General features: G+C 35.4%; 3 protein-coding genes across 4 annotated transcripts; 2 read left to right on the top strand and 1 right to left on the bottom strand.

The window, feature by feature from the left end:
- Nucleotides 1-6,194: 6,194 nt before the first annotated feature.
- On the bottom strand, nt 6,195-7,383 carry LOC109187319 (cyclin-U1-1). 2 transcript variants are annotated; one of them, XM_019337504.1, is made up of 3 exons: nt 6,865-7,383; nt 6,453-6,741; nt 6,195-6,412 (listed from the first exon to the last, which is right to left on the bottom strand). In XM_019337504.1, the coding sequence occupies exons 1-2, from the start codon at nt 7,305-7,307 to the stop codon at nt 6,459-6,461; spliced, it is 726 nt and encodes a 241-aa protein (XP_019193049.1). In that variant the 5' UTR covers nt 7,308-7,383; the 3' UTR covers nt 6,195-6,412; nt 6,453-6,458. The 2 variants fall into 2 exon arrangements, with proteins under 2 accessions (XP_019193049.1, XP_019193048.1); XM_019337503.1 differs by having other exon boundaries at nt 6,195-6,741.
- Nucleotides 7,384-8,534: 1,151 nt separating this feature from the next.
- Nucleotides 8,535-10,421, top strand: LOC109187411 (putative zinc finger protein CONSTANS-LIKE 11). Its single transcript, XM_019337596.1, has 5 exons — nt 8,535-8,870; nt 8,937-9,131; nt 9,307-9,552; nt 9,821-10,209; nt 10,295-10,421. Exons 1-5 carry the CDS (start codon nt 8,535-8,537, stop codon nt 10,419-10,421), a joined length of 1,293 nt encoding a protein of 430 aa, XP_019193141.1.
- A 2,634-nt stretch (nt 10,422-13,055) lies between these two features.
- On the top strand, nt 13,056-15,890 carry LOC109187410. The gene is made up of 3 exons (XM_019337595.1): nt 13,056-13,811; nt 15,129-15,677; nt 15,777-15,890. The coding sequence occupies exons 1-3, from the start codon at nt 13,056-13,058 to the stop codon at nt 15,888-15,890; spliced, it is 1,419 nt and encodes a 472-aa protein (XP_019193140.1).
- Nucleotides 15,891-16,058: the final 168 nt, after the last annotated feature.

Here is a 16,058-nt window from a genome sequence, read left to right as displayed (position 1 = left end):
GACCATTTGTTGACCGTGATCTTTGAGGATATATATGTAATTTCATCGCCGCCCGCCCTCATCCGCTGTCGTGACACAGTCTAGGATGACGTTGCACCTATTCGAAAACACGTCGTATTCTTCGCTCTGGTACAAACTCAACTACATTGAATCCAAATAGAGGATGAAAAAAGGCGACAGGATTTGGCAGATTGCTTTCGTCAATGTAACAGTGCGGTCTGAAAATGCAACCGGAACCTTAAAAAACCGACGATGGACCATGAAATTACACATATATCCTCAAAAATCACAGTCAACAAACGGTCAAATAGACGGAGGACCAAATCGTGTTAAAATTGAAAAGTTAAGGACTTAATTTGTTAAAATTCAAAGTCGAGGATCAATTTGTGAATTTAGCTATAGTCGAGGGACTATTTTGGGTATTTACTCTTTAAAAAATAATTAATTTGGAATGATGACCTGTTGACCTGTTGGAAACCTTCAAATTGGAATAATTCTTTGAAATTGGTTGGTTTAGGGACCCAATTGTTGGTTTTTTAGGTTCAGTGGCCTAATTGAATTATCGTGTGCAGTTCGATGACCTATTTGATCCTTATTCCTTTTATTTATTTATGGAATAAGGGTCAAATATGTCATCGAACTGCACACAATAATGCAATTAGGTCATTAAACTTAAAAAAGCTACAATTAGATCATAAACTAACCATTTTTTTTTACAATTTATCTAATTTGTAAGTTTTCTAGGTTATTAGCAAGTCACCTTTAATTTAAAATATTTATTATTTAAAAAAAAAATACAGACCGTCTCCGACCATGGATAAACAGACTGTCTCCGGCCATGGTGATAAGTGCATAATTGTTCATATTTATACCCCATATTTAACCTTGTTTTGTTTATGAAGTGTCACAATGTTGTTCAAAATGATCTTTATTTTGCTCATTTGATCCATTATGCACAATTCATTATCTTTGAGTAGAAATGAAGGATTTTAGATCATGTTGGATGCATTTGGAGTCAAGGGGAGCCAAGGTGAAGCTAAGGAGATGGATGCAACACTTCCAAAGGAGCCAAAGAGTGATGTTTTCAATGGTGTTGATCATATGGACAAATTAAACCAAGGCAAAAGTGGAACAAGTGTCAACAAGCTGAAATTCTCACATGGATTGGCCACTGTTCTGTTTTTGGGACATATCTCGGTCTAGAAATATCCAATTTATGTGATTCTTGTCCCATTGGATAGAAGATTCAAAGAGCTACAACTAATATTCAAACATCAAAGCCTAAAAAGGAAGCCACGGTGGTCGAAATTATCCTTGAAGTTGAAGTTCCAAACTTACAATTCAAAACTGACCACTATTTGGTTTTTGGACCATATCTCAGCCTATAAATGTCCAAATGAAGTGATTCTTGAACCATTGGAAACCTAACGTAAAGGGATACAACTTTGCTGAAGATCATAAGTGTCAATAAAATGGTTTTAGATGAGAAAAATAGCCTAGAAGTCAAGACAAGTGCACAGAATTCTGTTTTCAGCAGCCTCGTACGCCCTGCCGTACGCCCATACGCATGCCAGTACGCATCTCTTCTCCCTGATCCATTTTTCACTGGAAATGCACCAAAAATCGTACCCCCTGACGTACTCCCATCCCTGAGGGCGTCCCAATCTGCTCTGCTCTATTTAGGCGCGTTTTGTATCATTTCAACTCGGTTTTGGACCTTGTTCCAACCCTAGACATTTCCTTTCACTTCCTTTCATATTTTTAGGTTAGATTAGACTTAGATTTATGTTTCTTAACACTTTTGAAGCTTGTAATCTTGGATTTGGAGATTGGATTTCAACATTTCAAGATTGTTCTTCCATTTTCAATACATAAGTTCTTTTTCCTTTTATCTCTTTACTTTGCAAGATTTATGTTTATTACTTGTGTTCTTGTATTCTTTATGCTATTTAATCATGAGTAGTTAGTTTTTGGACTTGAGTTAGGGTTGTATTATCTATCTTGATGCTTGATTTGTGATTATTGCAAAAAAGGGGAAGAACTCCAACCTAGGGTTCATGTGTTTGTGAAGGTTTTGTATTTATATCTTGTTAATGTTTGATGTACACATTCATTAGCTTGTTTTTGGAGGATTCCTTGCCTCAACGAGAGTTGGGTGATGAATCCAAGCCACCCCTTGCATAGACCCGATTTCTTCCTACGAAAATAGGGGAAATTGGGGGCTTTAGATGCTTTGTGTGCTTGATGGACTTGGAATTGATTCACCACGAAAGTGGGGCAATTCCTTGTTCTAATCCTTGTTTATTAATCATGAGAATGGTTCGTAGACTAGGATACCTACGTGCATTCCCGCTTGTTTCCTTGGTTACTTGTTCTCCCTAATCCCTTAGGTTGTTAAAGCATCTAGATGATAATGCTCCCTAGCTTGAGTCCTATCTCTTTATTTTTGTGTTTATCTTTGTGTATATGTGTTAGTCTTATCATTTCCTTAAACTTGTAGTTTGCTTAGCTTCTTGTTGATTTCCTTATGCTAGTGACTAGTTTCTTGTGATTGCATATTGCGTGCCATAACCACCAATCCCCTGAGGACAACATTACACACCCGAGCTCACATCTTATTTTTGCTACACCACATGGATTCGTCTCCATGGCCGAATCCATGGCCGGAGACGAAGAAGTTATCTTCGCCTCCGGCCAGAGACGAAGACGTCTCCGGCCATGGAAACGAACAATTGGCCGGAGACGATCTGTATCTTTTTTTAAAAAATTTAAAATAATTATTTAAATAATAAATATTTTAAAAAATATTTTAAATTAAAGGTGACCTGCTAGCAACCTAGAAAACTTACAAAATAGACAAATTATAAGAAAATGATTAGTTTATGAATCTAATTGTAGCTTTTTTAGGTTCGATGGCCTAATTGCATTATTGTGTGCAGTTTGATGGCTCATTTGACCCTTATTCCTTTATATTTATTTATACATGTAACGAACTAAATATTAGTTAGGTAGTTTTGGGTAGAACTTATTTTAGAGAGTTTGTAAAATATAGAGAACTTAATTTATTTTGAAATGTTATTCAAATAACATTTCAAATTAAGTTCATGATTTTTAAACTTTTTTCTTTATATATATATATATATATATATATATATATATATATATATATACAAAAATAATATGATCTATCATTCATTAATAAAAATCATAATATTTTAGTTTATATTTTTATGTCCTTTTACACTTATAACTACTTCAATAATTAATTTTATTAAACACTTAATTTCAATTAATTAACTTATTAACTACTAACTTTTCAGCTAGGCGTGCTAAATAAAGTCTAAGGCTAATAGCACCTATGCAATTCTTTCAATTTCAATTGCATCTGAATTATTCTTTTTTTTTTTTTTTTTTTTAAGAAATACAATAAAATTAACACATTAACCACTTTTTCAATTCTTAACTGTTGCATAGTTGCTCTGCACAGCATTTTAGACACCATTTATTAATGCTACTAGTTTTTTACGCGCATTGCGCGATTGGGATAATGCCCAATATTTTTTTAAATAAGTACTCTAAAGTATATAAATATAAGATTATATTGGAATTGTTCATACATAGATACTTGAATGTTGAATTTGCGTATTTAAATAGGTAATTCTAAGTTTACAAATGCAATATAATATAGTCAAGATTGATTATAATTGTCTATAAAATAATTGTATAAGTATGGTTTAAACCAAATATGGGAGATAAGGGAGAGCAAATAAAAATTAAGGCATAAAATATTAAATATATATTAATATTGAAGAGCTAACTGCTGATTGACAAACAAGGACATTGCAAAGTAGTTTCTCACTTCAATTTGTTGTGTGAATGATTTCAATACTCTTTTTATCAATAAATCCCCAAGGTAGTTAATATGATTGGTTTAATATTATATATATATAAACAATTATTATAATAATAATAATAATAATAATAATAATAATAATAATAATTATTATTATTATTATTATTATTATTATTATTATTATTATTATTATTATTATGTATACCCTTAGGTCATTTTACATATGGTAATCTAAACAGCTAATTTTTTCAAATATCTTTTTACCAACCGTTAATATAATTCGCTGGTCAAATCCGTTAATATAATTCGCTAACGCTAACCGCTAACTGCTGATTTTCAAACAAGGACATTGCGAGATAGTTCTCACTTTTTGTTGTGTGATTTGAATACTCTCTTTTTCAACAAATCCCTCAAATAGTTAATATGATTGACTTTATTAATTATATTTTTAATTTTTTCATGGTATTAATAAAATACTTGGTAAATAAATATATAACATTATTTTGTATTATAACTTTGATATTTAATTTTAAAATAGTGCACAAAAAAGATAATAGACAATGTAGTAAAAATAATCAATATAATTGATGAATTTGAATGTAAAGAATTTTTACATTTCGAGAAATATAAAGACAATATAACTAATAAAATTATTTCTCTTAATTAATTTATTGATAATGAATAATTTTTTTTAATAAAGACATTGTAGGGATAATGTAGCGAATATAATCAATTGATGAAATTGAATGTAAAGAATTTTTATATTAGAGAAAAATAAAGACAATATAACTAATGAAATTATTTATCTTATTTAATTTATTGATAATGAATAATTTTTTTTTGAATAAAGACATTGTAGACACATAATTCTAAATTAAAGAAATGCATATTCATGTATTATTTTTTGTTGTAGCTACTAAATTATTATTATTTTAATTTAATAAGAGTAAAATAGAGTACTAATTATGTCAACTTTGATTGAGATGAGGTTCGAACCTAAGACCTTTCTTATTGAAATCAATGAGTAAGTCAACGGTGAACTAACAGAAATTAACGGAAAAGATAATATTTAACGGAAAAGTTAACGGAAAATCATATTCATTAAGGATAAATTAGTAAATCTTAAGGAAAAATTAAAATCTGATCAATCTGAGCCATTCATTTGATTAAAAATTTTGACCGCCATTTTTTCTACCCATTATAGGCCTAACTCTCTTGGGCTCTTATTAGTATATATATATATATATATATATATATATATATATATATATATATATATATATATAGTAGATTGTAGTATTGTGGAGTTTTTTGCACTTTTAGTCCCACGACTATAGTGGCACTGACAGAATTGATTCACGACTTTTGAACTTTGCAATTTTAGTCCACGACTATTGATTTTTTTGCAAAAATGGTCCTTCCGGCCACTTTTCCGTCAAAATTTCACCGGGAAAAAAAATTCTCCATTTTTAGCCGAGTTAAAATTGACATTTTACTTATCTCAAAAAATTAAAAGAAAAAAATTGATATTTGACTACATACAATATTACTGGGCTACATACTACTGCCCCAGGCGGCGGAGTTCCTGGAGCAGGCAGGGCTGTCAGTAAGCGGCGGAGCGGCCGTGGCGTTCCCCGGGCTAGTTGGGTTATCTGGCAGCAGCATTGGAGTGGTACATGTACTCCGCTGCCTGGGGCAGTAGTATGTAGCCCAGTAATATTGTATGTAGTCAAATTTCAATTTTTTTCTTTTAATTTTTTGAGATAAGTAAAATGTCAATTTTAACACGACTAAAATAGAGATTTTTTTTTTCCGGTGAAATTTTGACGGAAAAGTGGCCGGAAGGACCATTTTTGCAAAAAAAATCAATAGTCGTGGACTAAAATTGCAAGGTTCAAAAATCATGGATCAATTTTGCCAGTGCCACTATTATCGTGGGACTAAAAGTGCAAAAAACTCTAGTATTGTGCACTAATATAGTTCCTCGTATTACATAAATAATAATTGTGATAGACTGCATAGGTAATTTAAGACATATACATGTGGTGCATGTTTAGTAATTTATAGAAAAAAATTATAAATATATTTTTTGTCATTTTTATTTTTAGAATGCTACATTTGTTGTAACATTGTAAGAATTTTCCTTAACAAGAATAAATAAATATCACGTAGAGTTAATATACGTGAAACACAGAAACACAGAGAGCTAATAACGCCTCCACTGAGGCTCGAACTTACAACCTTCCAAATGGAAGTCCAACCCGGATACCATTAGACCACATAGTCCTGGTACCGTTAAAGTTGAATTAATTCATCAAAATTTTAAAATAAAAAAGATTAGTAAAGATGAACGATTAACCAAATAATTAACCATAGAGACCAAAAAGTATAAAGAAAGCAACATTAGAGTCAACTCTAACCAAGTTAGTCAAAATGTTGACTTGATAATCACAAAATTACAAATTTCATGTACAGTATTAACTTTCTTGATTTGAGCTCATCAATTCTGGACAACCTAAGCTGGGTCTAATGAGATTATCCCGTGTCCACTTCCAAATAGTTGCTGCAAATTTCCCTTAAAAAAAAAAAAACAATGGCAAGATGATTAATCTGCAAAGTTAGGCGGCGGCGGCGGGGGCGAAGAAGCGAGTGTAATATCATCGTCAAGTGCTTCAACTCCTCTTTGAATAATATTGATAATTGTGGCGTCGGCGCCAATGCCATTGCACTGCAATATTTCCTTGTCTAAGTGCTGGCAATAGCACTCAAAAACTTGAGAGCTTACAGAGACCCCAAAATCCAGCAAGAAAAGCAGCTCTATCTCCAGCTTGTTTAGCTCTGCGTTGCTTACTCCCCCAACCCTAGCAAAGAACGCATTGTTGTAGTGCCTGCGCCCACAAACCATATATATATATATATATACAATATCATAATTAAGCTTTACCACAGACAGATAGAGCTGCAGATCAGAGCAGAGATTATATATATTAATGATGTTCTTAACCGCTTACTCGTCGTCTAGAATCTTGGAAGCCACCATGACACACGTGACAAGCAACCTATGAACATTTAGGGAGATGACGAGGGAGTTGGGGTACTTATGAGCCAATCGATCCATGTAAACGTACCCTACCACGAAGCAGGACGGGCTGCAATTTGTGTACTTGTAAATCCTCTCGATGTACTTTGGAATGCTGATGCTCGGCGCTCTCACGCCGTGAAATGCGCTCAGACTTTTCCCTAGCCGGAAACCTGCTGATGACGACGACGACGAGGACCCCCCGTCGGTATTATTTGGCGTGCCGCCGTCGAGGCAGAGCAGTGCAAGGCGGTCGTTACGAGCCACCAGCTTCTCCAGGACGGAGGACAGGATGGTGAGGACTCGGGGCGTCGCCGTCTCCGGCTGGCTCGGCCCCGGCAGGGCGGGGAAGTGGTTGTCGCCTTCCTCTAACATCTACACCACACCATTATTGTCGATCTGAGACTACATGCCGATGATGATTTAGATGGCTAGAATCAACCGGTGGTTTAAAATTTACGTTTGTTCGCACGCTATCCTGTTTGCTTGTGACGTGGCACTTTCCCGTACATAGGAATTAAACGCTGCGTTTTAAGGAGTATTTTTTTCTTCCTCCAAATATAAGTTACTAATAAAACTGGACTGGAGTCACTAAACTCTAGTTCTTGCCTTCTTCTCCCATGTACTAATTGATGATTGCCAAGAGTCACGTGCATCCTTATCTTACCACGCACATGTCTATACTCTAATGGATATTTTTCTTTAGGTGTCAATTCCTTTTATTTTTAAAATAATAATCCAGCTTTCCATAATAATTAAATTAAAGAAAGTGATATTTTCTTCACACATTGTACAGAAATACAATTTAAACCATTAAAACAAATAAAGTTAAGACTTTTGGTTGAAAAAAGAACAAAAAAAAAACATTATCCATCAGCTAGATTTGATGCCATATAAATAGGAGTACATGTTTTTTTCAATTTAATTGACTTCCTGTTTACTAAAATTTTGACGTTATGCTAGTAATTAAAGACCAATGAGTCAATGACATTATAATTTTACTAGCATTTTAAATATTAAAATAAGAAAAATAATTTATTTTTAATCCTAAATTACAGATACCGTGATTCTCCCCGGCACCCCAAGTCCCCAGCGCGAAAGGCGAGAGCGAGTCCCGTGGCCACCAACTTAAAATATTTGCATATCTTTGTGATGATGCAAGATGACCGTCCAATAGCCAGCTCAGCAAACGAATCATTTTCTAGTGCTGAGCTTTACCCACGTGGCGGCCTCTCCGTGCCCCAGACCGCGTGCGGTAAAATATCAACCAAGAACTTTCTCCATTAGAACTCCCGCTCATATTAGTGGCGAAGGATCGGACAGCCAACAAAAACAAAACTCAACGTTCAATCCAAAACGTACAAGGGCGCTTCAATGCTTAGTTGCATGCATGCCATGAACAATTCCTTCCATCACAAGAAAACTCCATTCTTTGCCAGTGATTCAATATAATCATCAAGCGAGGCTGTGTTACGTTGGTTTGATCAATGGGTTATCCTTTTTTCTGGTTCGTTTCTATGGTTTCTTGATGTTTAGTTAATTATTTGCCAGAATTGTTGATAAGATAGATTTCTGGGGGGAAATAATATAATAGATATACATATGGAACCTTTATGTGAGTTTTGTGGGGTGGTGAGGGCAGTGGTGTATTGTAAAGCGGATTCAGCGAAGCTATGCCTACATTGCGACGGTTGTGTGCACTCTGCAAATGGCTTGTCGCGCCGGCACCAGCGATCTTTAATTTGCGACAACTGTAATTCGGAGCCGGCAATGGTCCGATGTATGGACGACGACATTTGCATATGTCAGGCCTGTGATTGGGGCGGAAATGGGTGTTCCGGGCAGCTGGGCCACCGGCGCAAGATGTTGAGTGCCTACACCGGCTGTCCTTCTCCGGCTGACTTCGCCAGGATGTGGGCTTCGGTTCTTGAAGCTCCGGTGGAGAATAATGTGCCGGCCCGCCGCTTTGATATGATGAATAATAACAATAATAACAATAATGAGAATAATGGTAATTCAAATTCAGTTCCCTGCTCGGCTGACTTGAATAAAGGCAATGATGATCATCAAGGATTTTCAGCTGGGCTAGTTGCCAGCAGGCTCAACGAGTTGGCTTCGTGTCTCAAGTTCGATCCCTCTCTTATGATCCCGCCATTTGGAAGAGATCACGCCGCCGAATCCAGCCTGCTGAAAAATAAGGTCAATGAAACATCATTAATTAATTATATATATATATATATATATATATATATATATATATATATGTTGACTAAATGTCAGCGGAGGCATTATTGCTTAATTTAATTTCTACCTTGTTTAACATGTTTATAATTTAATTATAAACATGTTTGGTTTTAATTTAATTTGTCTTTAGGGCTGTGCCAATGCTAAGGATCTGGAGCTTCCTGAAGGTGATGGCATGGACGCCGCCGGAGACCTTTCACTGAATTTGAATGGCGGCTACGAGATGTTCAACGGTCTGCAACAAGGTCAGCCAAGATACAACGGCGAAGATGAAGGAATGGGTTGCCTGACGACAATGGAGAAGAACTTCTCCGGCACTGAATCCAGCAGCCATGTTGTAAGTGCTCTCATCTTCACCTTCATTCATTCTGCCTTAGCATATATATATATATATGACTCCAGTGAGAACAGGTCTTTCCGTGTGGTCAGTGCGGCATACACCAGCATAAATGCAACATACAGTGTTGAAGAATACACCAGAATGAAATGCCAAAAAATGCACCACAACAAAAAATACACCACATATAATGGTGTATTTTATGCATACCTAATACTGCACGAAGACCTGTTCTCATAGGAACCTGACCCTATATATATATAATTTCAATGATTTTCATTAAATGGTTACTTTATTGTACGCGCAGACTTCGTCTCCAGGACGGCAAGAGTGCATTGGTTTAGAGTGGTTAGATATAGGAAGTTCTGGAATTGATTTGGTACCCAGCAACATGAATAACGTTGCGATGAACTGCACGCTTATGAATCCTCCTCCTAGCACCTGCAACAAAAACAATGGCGGCGGCTTAGGACTCCCAACAGGACAGCAAGCTGCACCTCATTCCGCCGCCGCCATATCCAACATCACTAACGGCGATAGTAGCGTTGCAGATTATCAAGATTGCGGATTGTCGCCGGCGGCTCTTCTCAACGGCGGCGGCGGCGAAACCAAATGCGAGTCCAACCTGGAAGTCAGCTGTCCACAGGCAAGGGACATAGCCATGATGCGATACCACGAGAAGAAGAAAACAAGAACGTATGTGAAATCTATACATATATATTTTCAAATTCAACAATAATATAATAGCTAGCTAGCCTATTATATTCATGTTTTGTTGCAGGTTTGAGAAGCAAATAAGATATGCATCTCGTAAAGCCAGAGCTGACACTAGAAGACGCGTAAAAGGTAGATTTGTTAAAGCTGGCGAAGAGTATGATTATGATCCACAAATTACCAAGCAGGCATGATTGAAATGCATGCATGTTTAAGGTAGATTATTGCATGGATAGATGTTGAATTGGTTCAATAATCAAGGCAGGTTATGTCGTCGTCTTATGATTTTGGGAGATGGGCTCAGCAGTGCTTCCATTAATTGGCTAATTCATCTTAAGGTTATTAAATAGATGTTTCATCACACTACAATTACCAGTACCATGCCATTATAGACACTGGTAATCCTTGAGTTCAACCAATTCAAGGACAAAAACTACATACATATACCATTATATTCTTGATTTTTGAAGGACTGCATTGCGAAGATATATATATATATACACATGAACGGAATTTATCAAATATCTATCTATCCTTAGATTGCTGCCGCCACCGCGCCGCCATTGTCATCACTGCAGCTATATATGGAAGCTAGGAATTCATTCCCATCTGCAGAATAAAAAAATATAGGTTTCTTCCAGTTTGAAGTGTTGTCTTTTTCTTCATTCCCTGCAGGCAATAAGTTCCAGCGTGCCGGGATTCTATATATATATATATATATATATATATATATATATATATATATATGCTCGGCTCGTTTAATAAGTTTCCCATGTAAGGGAAGTTATGCTTTGATTTCTATTCAACCCGTATTGAAAGTATTTTATTTTTATTCGATCTTGATGTAATTTTAGTATGGTGTTGTTGGAATGAAATAACGAATTTTGGCTCCGAATTAATAAGATTTGCGAGTTGTTGGACAATAATGATAAGGTCAACAAAATGAGCACATTTTTTACTCATATTTAATTTGTTGATTCATTTTTTACTTGTCTTAATTATTTTGGAAAGTTTAAATAATTAAATTTCTTATATTTTAATTGAAAAATAGCATTGAAGGGCTTCTAATGTGTTTTAGATGGTCCTTTAGAAGCTGGAAAACCAATGCAAATGCAAAACAAAATATTATAAAATAATATATATTTTTGTTCAAAATAATCTCCACTCAGGAGGTTCAATTGGGATGGTTTCAACAGAATTGAAAAACCAACTGAGAGGGATACCACTCTTGTGAATATCACAAAGTTAAAATTTGAAGTTACGAGAGTCCAAATCTACTTAGAAGTTGAAGTTGGGCTACAAATTAAAATTACAGAAATGCTACTCATATTTTCTCGAATTTCTTTTTTCAAATTTAATTATTTAGCCCCAATATTGAACTATGTTGCCCCTTGGCCTACCAAGTAATTAAAGAGCGGTTTGATATCAACGTATCTAATTTGGTTCATTTGAATTGGGTCAATTTATAAAGTGAAAATGGCCTCGAAAAAATCAAATTGATTAGACATTAATTTAACCCGTTACAATTTATACCAGAATCATATCGAATTGTAACATAAATTGTTCATTCTTGTGTACGTATATGTATCACTCACTTACTAGCCTGGTTTAGTAAAATGAAAAAGCTTAATAATTTCCTAGCTACATTAGAACTCAATTAACTATTATATTGTGGAGCATAATTCACATTGCAAGGTAAATCATGACATAAAAAGTTCATTTTTAGTATATCACATGTTCATTTATAATAGGTTCATTTTTAATATACTACTTAAAAGTAAACTTGTAAATTTGTAATATAATATATCAAAAATAGCCTGCAATATATTTAAAATGAATTTATATTAGTGATTCACCTCGTAATATGGGCCATGACCCACTGTAATTTGCCGAACTCAATTAAATCTCATTGATCACATTTAGCACCAAGCCCCTATAATTACACTAAAAATCAAAAAAAAAATTATTTTGGAAAATAAATGTTGTATTGTCTTCATTCTGTTTTGACTTTTGATGTTGTTCTACCCCAAATAATTAATGGTACCCATTTGACTCAATTCTATCACACCATATATAACATGATGACACATTATCAAATTTAATTTAAATGTTATATTATTATTATTTTTTGGTGTGAAACCACGACATTGACTTCGACATTATCAATACTATATATTACTTATAGATTGATACAATCCCAAGCAAACACCACTTCGAGGGGATGTTGACTCCAACAAGAGAAAGAAAGAAGAAGAACGAGAGGGGGTTACAATATTAAAAGATATAAGATAAAGAGAAGATAGGAAGGAAGAAAATATCGAGGTCTAATAGGGAGATATAGATTGAATGGAGAAATATCAAAAGACTATATTATTTTTCTGGTTTATTGATTATCTTTTTACAATACATGGAACTTATTATTTATAAGATTGTATTCCTAAATTCTAACTAATTCTAATGATATAACAACTCTTATTCTAATGTCATCCTGTAATTCTAGTAATATAATAACTCTTATTATAATGTTACTCTAATTCTAATAAATTCTCCCTTTAATATAAAAGATAGTAATTTCATTTTTTATTTATTTATTATGTTTTTGCATATATACATTTTTCCTGATCCGTTAAAGTTTGATGCAATATAATCCACTGCCTTATTAATAACAATGGTGGTATATTAATGGGAGAAGTAGTAACTCTTGGAGATTTTTGTTCCCATTCTTGAAATCTCGTGTATGTGAGATTATGTAGTATTATTCTTTAATTTATTTGAAGTGTGGTTTTGGCATCTGAAAACTGATGAGTTTTAGTCGCTCCTTCCTCAGAATGACCAAACCCATTTTTTACTTCAAACAAGTTTTCATAATTGTCACCTTTGCCTTAATCTTTTTCTTGGTTCTCAATTACCACACTACTCCACCCCCGGTTTTCTACAGCCTGTCGTCCTTGAGCGCCGCCGCCGGAGACACCACGCCAACCGCCGCCCACCACCTCTTGTTCGCAATCGCTTCCTCCGCCAAGACTTTCCCCGGACGGAAAGATTACATCGGGCTGTGGTACAGGCCGAATTCCACAAGGGCGTATGTGTTCTTAGACCGGCTTCCGCCGGGAGCCAATAACGCCTCCGATCCGACGACCCTGCCGCCGCTTCTCATCCACGAAAGCACCGCCGGGTTCCCCTACAATAACAGCAAAGGGCACCGCTCCGCGGTGGCCATAGCGCGGATGGTGAAAGCGGTGGCGATGCGCAACGAGTCGGACGTGAGGTGGTACGTGTTCGGGGACGACGACACGGTGTTTTTCGTGGAGAATGTGGTCAGCACTTTGTCAAAGTATGATCACGAGCAGTGGTACTACGTTGGGGCGAACTCGGAGAGTTACGAACAGAATGCTTATTTCTCGTTCCACATGGGATTCGGCGGCGGAGGTTTCGCTCTAAGCCACGGTTTGGCTAAGGTTTTAGGTTCGGTTTTGGATTCTTGCATCGTACGTTACCCGCATCTCTACGGCAGCGATGCCAGGATTTTCGCTTGCTTGGCGGAGCTGGGCATCAGCTTAACACATGAACCTGGATTTCACCAAGTACGTATACATTCTTAAAAACTTCTCAATTGGTTTCTGAATAATAAATTATAAACAAAGATACAAAATTCAGCCTGAAAAAATAATGTGAAAATTACATTTAATGTGGTGGAATTCCTTGTATACATCAGAGACACCAATGACAATTGAGTCAATATGATTTATTTACCCTGGATTATACCGATTGAACCTGGAGTAACTGAATTTTGCTTTTTGTGTAAGGTTAAAAACTTCTAGAGTTTAACCTAACTTTTTAAGGACATTCATAAGTAATTTTATCTAAATAAAATCAATAGACAACCAGTTTGTTTGAAATTAAAAGAGAAAAAGTAACTAGGCAGCTCAGTCGGTCACAAAGGTGAAGTTTGAGAACAATAACTCACTCGAGATCGAGTCGTTTTACTAGCGAGGACAAACTTTCAAAGTGAAGGGACTCTTTGTGCATAGTAAATAAAGGTCTAGCCACCGAGTTATCATAATTTACATTTTTTCATATTCAACCTTTTAGGAACAACAATATGAAAAAAAAAAAAAAGTATATACACTTTTTATTAAGTCAAAGCTATTAATGTAGCTTTATTGCCAAGAAGGGGGCAAAAGAGAGGGAGATAATGTGGTTATTTCTTGGAATGGAGAAAGAGATATATTTTGACCTTAGAGAGGGTCCACTTCCATTATCTTGGAGTTTTGTGTATTTTGAATACGAGATAGAGTAAATCCCTACCGTAATACATTACTAATTCGTTTCAAATTTAAAGCATAATTAAATGCACATGTAATATAATAGTTATGACTTGTTGGTCAAAGACATTATTTAGGATGATAAATATTCACATCGGATTAAATATTTAAATTGTACTCTAATTACATAAAAATTAAAGATGACAAATTGAAGCTTGGCATATATTTTTATATTGATACCTTTATATTATCTACTATCTATACATTTAAATACTAGAGCAAGATTTTGTGAAATTTAGGTTGCATTACCACATTGGATAAGAATAATTTTTATTTTTATCTTTTTTTTTCTATTTTTTTTGTTGAGTCAAGGGATTTCAGGTCATGGGTTGGGCTGGTCTAACTTAGCCCACAACCCAGATGGAGGGGTTTATAATTAGAAAACAAATAATTAATAAGTGAATAATAATTAGTAAGTAATAAACTAATTTAATAAACTAAAATTTTGAAAAGATAATGACTCTGTTTGGTAAAATGGCTGTTAGCTGATAGTTATTAGCGGATTGTGTTAATTAGATGGTATAAATAGTTGATAACATTAACTGATTGTAGAAAAAGTGTTTGATCGAATTGCAGACAGATGTGTGGGGAAACCTGTTTGGATTTCTGGCATCACACCCACAGTCCCTTCTACTATCTCTGCATCACTTGGACGAAGTGCAGCCACTTTTCCCCAACATGTCAAGGCCCCAAGCTCTCAAACATTTCTTCGCCGCCGTCCACGCCGATCCGCCCAGAATCTCCCAGCAAACCATCTGCTACGACCAAAACAACTCCCTCTCCGTCTCCGTCTCCTGGGGATACGTTGTTCAAGTTTACCAGGGCTACTATCCTCTCCCCGACCTTCTTCCAGCGCTCAGAACCTTCCTCCCATGGGATAAGGACAGGGGACACCCCCGGTTCATGTTCAACACAAGACCGGTTCCGGCTGATCCCTGCAAAAGACCGCTCCTCTTCTTCCTCGACACTGTTCATTCTAATGGAACCACTAATGTTGTTTCGACAAGGTATTCTCGGCACGGTCTGGTAGAACGCTGCTCCACACATTCCAAGTTACTAATGGGTTTGAAGGAGATCAAAGTAATTTCTAAAAGGTTGGATAATGTTGATGATACTATTAGACAGGTAATTAATATTTTTAATTTATTATTCAGTTCAATGTAATCTTGGATTTGACAATTAACCATTATTGTTAATTATTGTTGGAGATATTATATATTTCAGGTCAAAGCTCCGCGACGGCAGTGTTGCGATATTACATGGTCTTCGGATAGAACGACAATGGATATTAGGATTAGACCTCGTGGGATAGATGAACTAACGACAATGTTCACGTAAAGTAAATTATTAGCCATGCATGCTACCTCAAATTGTTCGATCTAATACATATATATAGATCAGTACTTACATTAGATTCATCAGATCAACCTAGCTAGCTAGGATTATTCAATTTCTGCTGTGAAACCTAGTACGTATAATTTAATATGTTTTTTTTGGGGGGGGGGG

The sequence above is a fragment of the Ipomoea nil genome, unplaced genomic scaffold (assembly GCF_001879475.1).
Source record: "Ipomoea nil cultivar Tokyo-kokei standard unplaced genomic scaffold, Asagao_1.1 scaffold1421, whole genome shotgun sequence".
In the NCBI taxonomy this organism is placed as follows: domain Eukaryota; kingdom Viridiplantae; phylum Streptophyta; class Magnoliopsida; order Solanales; family Convolvulaceae; genus Ipomoea; species Ipomoea nil.
This window is presented reverse-complemented; position numbering and strand designations above follow the sequence as displayed.